Source organism: Brachyhypopomus gauderio, chromosome 15, assembly GCF_052324685.1.
Source record: "Brachyhypopomus gauderio isolate BG-103 chromosome 15, BGAUD_0.2, whole genome shotgun sequence".
NCBI lineage: Eukaryota > Metazoa > Chordata > Actinopteri > Gymnotiformes > Hypopomidae > Brachyhypopomus > Brachyhypopomus gauderio.
This window is the reverse complement of record NC_135225.1, coordinates 2,522,946-2,531,234: the sequence shown is the minus strand read 5'-3', so window position 1 is coordinate 2,531,234 and position 8,289 is coordinate 2,522,946. Positions and strand designations below refer to the sequence as shown.

Here is an 8,289-nt window from a genome sequence, read left to right as displayed (position 1 = left end):
CGTGGTGTTATCATCCATGTTACATTTTACTCCCAACATACGGCATAAATCTGACAATTTTAATATGCCCCAGGACGTCCTTTTGTTAGGAGATATGCTGCCCCCTTGTGGGGAGAATCGGGTAGAATAAAAAAACGAATAAATAAAATCAAATCCTGTCAATAATTAAGCGCTGGTAATGATGGCGAACATTTATATAATGATACCACAGCGAGAGTTTTGAGGATGTCTGGTCATTTTTAATATAGTATTAGTTTTCGGTACAGAGCACATCATGTGATTTCTGATACATGTTCGATAACCAAAACACCAGTGTCACAGTACTACTGGTAAAATAAAAATAAATAAAAAAACCCTTCAACATTAAGCTGGTGTGTCCTACATTATCCAGAATTCACAGTGACTTTCCCAATTAGATAATATACAGGCAAGTGTATCTACTTTAAGGCCTGGTGACTTGAACTCTACTCAGTACTTCATCAAATCCCTGTTGTACATGTTGCCACAGGCACACAGATGAGTTTAGACAAAATTGGCAATGTTATCCCCATTCAACTGTTCAAGCTAACGCTCCAGTACCATGTTTCAGGATAAAGATCATCACAGATCATTCAGCAGCTCTGTCAGCTAAAGCAATGTGTGGACCACGATCACCCCTCAGAGGAGGGTTGGAATTACTGGAGGGAAAACGAAAACTGCAGTAAAACGCTCAATTTAGTCACCGACAAAATCACCAACCACCAAGTAGGATTACAAACTGTAAAAAATGTCTGAAATTAAGAGATTACATTTACAAAAATATATGTCTAGATTAATTTGATACCAATCAACATTTTTTCTCAGATTACAACACAACTAGAGGTACAACTGTAATTAACTCAAATTAAACTTAATTAACTCAAATTAAACTTAATGCAAACATGTAGATATAGCATCAGTACCGTTAATAAAAATGGCATTTGTCCTGTACCAAAAAATGGTATCAGCACACCTGCAAACTGTTTTTACCTGTATCGATTCTTCATTAAAGAAAATCTCTCATGTTTTTGGTAATAAAAAAATCCCCACAGCATGAGTGAGTTTTCAAAAGAAGGCAACAGCTCAAAACAAGTTGAAAGATGATACAGAACAAAAATGAAACGAGTCACTGGATGATTTAAGTGTGTTTGTGTATATCGGTGATAACACATGAATTTGTAGAAAATCACAAGGCAAACGGCCAAAGTCTGTTTCACCAGACACGACGTAGATGCAGCCCCAAGCTCAAAGACATGAATAATTACAGCAGAGTAATTGAGCTCCACACCGATCTGATCCCCGTCTGGAGAAGCAGGTCATGTTGAGGCTGCACTGGTTCCCACAGGACGGAGGCCATGCTGTCTTAGCAGCTTAAGATTCAAACAGCACGTAATGCCATAGTGGAACACAACAACAACAACAACAAATGTGGGGATGTGAAATAACCTCGGTGAAGGATGGATGGGTAACTCGGCACAGACAGCTCTGTAAGATTACAGGGTGTGTTGAATGGTCAGGCCCCTCCTGCTACAGTAGCACACGCCCAGTGACCACCACACTGACCCTAGAGGCATCGTGGTGGTAGGAGCCTTTCACCTTTAACTGACGGGAGCATCTCTGGTCTTCACGCTGCCGTCTTCCATGCCAAAGTAAACTCGCTCGGCCATGTTCACAAACAGACCCGTCTCCAACACCCCTGGAGAGAAGAAGGCGGAGTCTCTGTATGCAGGGAGGAACGACCATCGTGTGTATACAGGGGGGCTCACGTACACACTCACCTGGGATCATCTTGATGGCTGTGTTGACCTCTTTCCAATTCTGGGCATGTTCGAACTTCCAGTCCAGGATGAAGTTGCTGTTGTCAGTCACCACAGGGCCCTGATGTGGAACACGCACACAGGTGGACGTTAGTAGAAACTCAGGGTGTTGTAACATAACTGTAGTACCTCCACATTGACAGAATCCTAGTATTATGAAAGATGGATACCACCACTGTCTCCAGAAGAAAAGATGAAAGGTAAAAACACATCTTTGAACTGCCATGACAAACTCAAGGTCAGACTACTGACTATGTGAAGGAACCCCATAAAAACTATGGAGTCTATGAGGGGGAATTCCTTAACAACTGAGGTAGAACAGTTGTAGCTGTGTGTCATGCGGGGCTGACAGCCACAGGGTCACAGCTTTAGGGTCGCCCACAGCTTTGGGGCCGCCCACAGCTTTAGGGCCGCCCACAGCTTTAGGGTCGCCTACAGCTTTAGGGTCGCCTACAGCTGACCTTTTTCCTAGTAGGCTGCCAGACAGACCGAGATCCTACACAGTCTGCAGAAAAACAAACAAACGCCTTTTGCTGAAAAGTGCGTTTACGAAAAGCCAGTTCCAAACCTCACCTAGCAGCTTGTGTTCTTTTGTTTTGAAAATAAAAGTGGTTCCTGCCTGCAGCACCGTGTGTAAGTACTCCACATTACAGCCAAGAACGGTCAGCAGTCCACTCACTATGGGGAAGGAGGCCTTAAAAACAACCCCATCAAAGACAAAACAACTATCCTTTGGCCTTCACTCTATGGCTTTAGATTCTGTAAGACAAATCTTACCAGTGGGAGCGATTTATGTGCTAAAATGCCACACGGGAAGTGGAATGATATTCAGTTTTTCGATTTTCAACGCTGGACCATAAGCAGTAACTCTCTCTAGAGGTTTCAAGGTTTTGGTCTTGGGTCGACCTACATCAGTGGGGTTTGGTCCATATCTCTCAGCTTTAAAGCCGCACAGAGAAGACCAAGATCAAACATCCTGGTCTTTATTTCCGGCTGCTCTCCTCAACCGGCCTCACCGCTTTACTGACGGCCATCCGCAGCACGACTTCGCCTCCAAAGCGGTGTGTGATGGCGCGGGAGACGGGCACGTAGGCCATGGGGATCACCTCCACCGGCACACCCTTCTTCCACTGCTGACCCAGCTCATCCGAGTCCTTCCTGTCCACACGATAAAAGACAGGACCCGCCGTGAGCCGTCACCACACAACACTGATCTAGAAGGGCAGAAGGCCTCAGGTCGATGGATCAGCATGCCAAACACTTGCTCACCTGTAGTCAGCAATGACAATGAAGTGTTTGGCACAGCCAGCTACAATTTTCTCCTGTGTCAAACATCCTCTATAGGGTGAGGAAGAGGAGGTTAAAAAAACCCATATTAAACATATGATAAAGTGATTGGATACTTCCCATACTAGATCACAGAATGTCAAAACAACAAAAAGTTAGCATGCAATTTAAATTGAGCAGCACTGACCAATGAACAGTCAAGCGTCTTACCCGCCTCCTTTAATGAGGGTGAGTGAGGAGTCAACTTCATCAGCTCCATCAATCGCTACGTCCAGCTAAGAGACACACGCACACACACAACAAAAGGTCTTGATATGCACAGGATAAACTCTAGCAGTGTTTGGAAGCAGGCTGGCATACGGAGGGGAAACTAGCACACAGCACAGGGAAACAAAAGTGAGGAAACAAATTTTAAATGGTTAAAGTTCGAATGAAGGCTTCTCTTTTCTCCCATTTCTGATGAACTTTCACCACAACATGGAGCTGAATGTTAGTCCAAGAATCAGTTCTGCCAAGATGAACAACTTTTTGTATGGGTGTTTCTTTACCTCTGTATTCACTGGTGTCAACATCCCATAATACAACACGCCAAACACACGCACACACATTCTACAACTTTTTCAATGGTTGAAAGAGACATGTGAAATTATTTCACAAGTTATTCCACAAGAGCCTGAAAAGGGCACATATGGAAAGAACTTCAATGCAGAAAGAACAAACCATAACCCTTACCTCCGGGTGTCGGTCCAGATCAGACAGACAGAGACCGTGCTGCAGAATCAGCTGACGGGCCTGAAGAACAGAAACCAGTCTCACTAGTTACATCAGTGACACCTGCGTTCGATCAAAGTGCCTCCATATACACTCACCTGGAAAGATGTGGGCACACAAACAACACCGAGCTTCTCCTGCTTCACCCTCTCAGCTGCAGTGTAAAAAAAGTGTAAAAAAACTATTTTACGAAGGGTAAAGAGACAAGGAACAACATGGTGTGTCTGGCATATTTACGTAAATGCGACAAACCATACCAAGTCTGTCCACAGCGTACACTATAGTGGAGCCACTACCCACTCCAACCACGTGGTTGTTCTGTGGAAGAGAAGAGCAGTATTAAAAGTCATGCAAATTCTGGGCTGTTGTGATTTTTTTTTTTATGTATCGTCACCCACCCATTCACAGATGTGGCTAGATATGTTTTTATCTCTCGGAGTAATGCAAGGGGAAATTTCAAAATACTCCAGTAACTTAAGAGGATTCGACATTAATAGTTAATAGTCAATAGTTAATGAACTAAAAGTGATTGAAGTTGAGTAACTACGCGCCAAACAAACAAATCAATATTTAAACAGAAGGAAGTAAAACACACGAGACCTCCACGTGCGCCCTCCACGTGTGTTTGCACTGAGAGTTGCGCAAGTCTGATATGACCATTAGATGGAGGTTAGGCAGCTTTACAAGACAAATCAGGCACTAAACAGCCGAATACTGTAACGGTGAGCGTGCAGCACTGCAGTAAGAGCCACCATCATCATCATCATCATCATCACCACCACCACCATCATCATCACCCCCCCGCACCCTCACCTGTATGTGTGTGTTCACGGCGGCGTACGCCGCGCGCCTCTTCGCTTCCTCCGCCATCTCTGCGCCGCGGTAGTAGCTCGCGCGGGGCTGAAACACGCGCTTCCCGTTCCGTGATCCCGCGGAGCGCGAGCGGCGACGTCCGGGCAGCGGGGAGAAGAACCGCGCGTGCACGGCGCGCGCAGCCCACCTCCGCAATGTCGCCGCGCAGCAGGCGGGCGGTGAAAACATGCACGCGCGGCTAACGGCACCGAGCGCGTGTTTACTTATCGTACGTTAAAAAGACGACATTTTTGTTAAAGTCCAAAACAATGGTGTCTGTTTATTAAATCTGCTCAGGCTACGCTCGAGTTGTAAACAATACGCCAGCGCCGATGTCGTGTTTGATAGACGTGTGGTTAAGGCAATAGGAGTGAGTGGGCGGAGTGAGTGGGCGGGCTGTTGTTATCGTCCACGCCCACCGTCGCCACTAGAGGGCGCAGGTACCCAGCCGCGGTCAGTATGCCATGATGTCTACATTCGGTTCCGAAAAACCACCTAAACTTAGTGACTTTGCCTTCTGACCATTATCTATTATTTAGAGAATATACCTAAAAATAGTAAGTAGTTAATGAGTAAATGTTATTTCTTTCCAATATTTTAGGGAATCAAAAAAATGAATGGAAAAGAAACTGGGGATACATTAGCTACCATTACTAGTTAATACAATTTAAAACAACAGACAAGTATCAATATAACTCTTTATTTGGCAACCAGCTTGAAATGACCTAGTTTTCAGTGTATAGCATTACTCTTTTAAAATCACACAGTCCTTCTGATAAACATTTATCTTTTTTTTTACATATTGCAGTTTACAAATTTAGCTTATCTGCTTGACAAAATTATTTTGACAATGAATTTGTATGTTATATAAAAATCTACACATTATACATTCATTATTTAGAAGAAGAAAAGGTTTTTTAAAACAATATTAAACCAGCACAGAACATAACTGTCAACATATCCAATCCAGGTAAGAGGAATAACAAAATAAAGTTGAATACTTCAATATTACAGTCAAATATCGAGAGAGAAGTCCAATGACATACATGGAGCTCTTTTTTACACCAGAGGACACAGGTCCAGAACTAGTATACTATGATACTGTCACAGTCTCAGAGAAGATGGAGAGGAAAGAGAGAATTTGAAATGTTGTTCAGAAAGTAGTGTGGGATGTTTAAGAAACTGACTAATTGACTAAAACAACATCAATAAATAACAAAAATCCATCTTGGACACACCTCTCTCTCGCATCATCTTAAAGCTTAGGAAGAGATCATTCTAATAGCAAACCTCTTTTGTACTTTGCGTTCTCTTTGTGAATGAGAGACATGCTACATGTTCTCTTCAGTCACGTGCTGGTGGCCACTCCTATCAACAGATTCATATTTATATTTGTATGTCCATGGTTCATCAACATTTCCTTTCTCTGTTCAACTCACTGCTTTAACTGTGGGATTCAAGTTGCATTTCTAGAGTACCGCAGCACTGCAGGGTTGGGGTCACTCTGCCCTGGTTTAAAACTGAGCACAACCTTTGGCGATTAAATGATGAATTTATTCAGGTTTATTAAAGCAGACTAACTAAAGCAGACTAACTGCAGTACTGCGGTCCTCCAGGAATGCGGCTTACCTCTCTCTCTTTCTCTCTTTCTTTCTCTCTCTCTCTTTCGGCTCTGCCTTTTCTTCTCTCCCTCTACCTCACCCCCCCCCTCATCCCCTTTCAGTGTTAGGAACGTGGGATGCACTGAGAGGTTAACATGGGGACTTCAGGACGAATACACTGTGTATGACTCAGTAAGACTGGAAAAGTCTTGATAAAAGTCACTGACATGAAATCTTAACCTATGTGCTATTAAAATGTTTCTAGAGTAAAACAGTCAGTGACTAAGATGCAATGCAAGTTTTAGAGCACTTAAATGTCTATATTGCTGTAACAAATCAGGAGAGATCTGATGATCTGGTGTCCAGTCTTGATGCTTATAACATAAAGACTGAGGGTCTGAGTAAAACATACAAAAACCAGCTTGCCAGAGAATTTCTAATTTGGACTTTTTAAATGCCTTAACTATCTTTAACTGTAAAAGTTTTGGTGTCTTATAAAAGCCATGCTTTATTCATTACGGCCATATACTGTGTAAGTAGGGCCAGAACTGAGCGTGTGTGAGCAAGCATGCTAGCCTGGGTTTATAATTTCATGCCTATACATATTTGAGTGTGTGTGTGTGTGTGTGTTTACGATCATGTTTATATGTATTCTGAGAACAGAGACAGTTGTGACATTCTGCAATGTGCAAAGCTTAAATTGTAACATTTCCTTCTGCAGTGAGTAAGGGCTTTAGGGTGTGAGACTGGCTCTCTTTGCCTTGAATCTGGACATGACATGACACCCTTTCCCTGAAGCATCAGCACTACAACATTACATTCACATGTCACCATGTATCCAATCAAGAAATAGATCAACTTCAAAAGAAATCTCTCCCATAGAAATATCTAAAATATTCATATTCTATAACACTGTATTGCTATGAGACACAGTATTACACAGGGTGCATGTATTATTTTGGTCGGTGCTGACTTCATCAGTATCAATGATATGCACCACAATGCACTGGAATGTCTATGATACACAGTTTGATTTCACTTGTTGAATGACTGAACAGGAACAGGAGATGCACCACGGATCAGCTAGATTTCAAATGTGTAAGTGGTCACCATCACAGAGGTATTGCTACAGATAGATTCATTTCACTCTCTTGTTCAGTGACCTTTTTTGTGTGATATCAGAAATACAGTGAGAACACAGTGAGAACAGCTGATCCATCATTCCCCTCTCGTACTGTCAGTCAGAGTTGTGATTCAACAATGTGACCGTGTAACTGCGTGCGAATATGTATTTATGCGTGTGATGGTTTAAGAAAACCAGTGAGTGGTCAACTGAATGATGCACGGATACATCAAAACTAACCAAAGTTATAAGCTTTGGCACAGGAAAACCATGAGAAGCAGTGACTGACTGAGATCACATCAAGCAGTCAGTCCGAAATACGGCCTGCCTTTAATATTCACATCTCTCTCTCTCTCTCTCTCTCTCTCTCTCTCTCTTTCATTCTCTCATTTCTTTCTGTCTGTTTCAGTGCTTCATCAGAATGCAACACTAGAATCAGTCTGTTTTTTCCTCCCAGAGTTTTGCATGTCTGAACTACATTTCCCAGAGTCCTTTTCTTGGAGGTGCGACGTGCGTTTACATGTGCTGGGCGTCCATGATGTCCAGGTATTTGGCCTCAATGATCCTGGGCAGCAGACAGTTCCTGAAGCGATGAGAGTGCAGTTATAAACACTGACAGACAGCAGCCAACAAGACAGACAGGCTGGACCGTTAGCCCAGATCAGTGTGTGTAGGGTCGCAGACCACAAATTCATCCCAGCAGACGATGGATGTTCACATACGAGAGAACACAGTCCACATTTTGGCCTGTGTCACTCGCAGTGCAAAGCAATGCACACTGCCAATTTAAACATGATGGCGGCATTAGCAGTGCACAAAC

At 43.2% G+C, this 8,289-nt stretch overlaps 2 protein-coding genes across 14 annotated transcripts in view; both read right to left on the bottom strand.

The window, feature by feature from the left end:
• Nucleotides 1–223: 223 nt before the first annotated feature.
• On the bottom strand, nucleotides 224–5,089 carry rpia (ribose 5-phosphate isomerase A (ribose 5-phosphate epimerase)). 2 transcript variants are annotated; one of them, XM_076974919.1, is made up of 9 exons: nucleotides 4,707–5,089; nucleotides 4,151–4,211; nucleotides 3,992–4,074; nucleotides 3,855–3,914; nucleotides 3,333–3,397; nucleotides 3,105–3,173; nucleotides 2,852–2,993; nucleotides 1,797–1,896; nucleotides 224–1,714 (listed from the first exon to the last, which is right to left on the bottom strand). In XM_076974919.1, the coding sequence occupies exons 1-9, from the start codon at nucleotides 4,932–4,934 to the stop codon at nucleotides 1,617–1,619; spliced, it is 906 nt and encodes a 301-aa protein (XP_076831034.1). In that variant the 5' UTR covers nucleotides 4,935–5,089; the 3' UTR covers nucleotides 224–1,616. The 2 variants fall into 2 exon arrangements, with proteins under 2 accessions (XP_076831034.1, XP_076831036.1); XM_076974921.1 differs by having other exon boundaries at nucleotides 3,992–4,047.
• A 348-nt stretch (nucleotides 5,090–5,437) lies between these two features.
• Nucleotides 5,438–8,289, bottom strand: part of slc4a11 (solute carrier family 4 member 11) — a 45,163-nt gene continuing 42,311 nt past the window's right edge. For all 12 annotated transcript variants that reach the window (XM_076974098.1, XM_076974095.1, XM_076974099.1 and 9 more), the window contains one exon: nucleotides 5,438–8,052. In XM_076974098.1, coding sequence (XP_076830213.1) covers nucleotides 8,026–8,052 — 27 coding nt within the window. In that variant the 3' untranslated portion in view covers nucleotides 5,438–8,025. The remainder of the gene's footprint in view (nucleotides 8,053–8,289) is intronic.

Excerpts from the sequence above, each read along its gene's own strand:
- rpia (XM_076974919.1), bottom strand. The coding sequence starts at position 4,934 with ATGTTTTCACCGCCCGCCTGCTGCGCGGCGACATTGCGGAGGTGGGCT. Across the intron at positions 3,915-3,991 it reads GTGTGCCCACATCTTTCCAG|GCCCGTCAGCTGATTCTGCA; the intron begins GTGAGTGTATAT and ends TCTGTTCTTCAG. Across the intron at positions 1,715-1,796 it reads AGCCATCAAGATGATCCCAG|GGGTGTTGGAGACGGGTCTG; the intron begins GTGAGTGTGTAC and ends TCTTCTCTCCAG.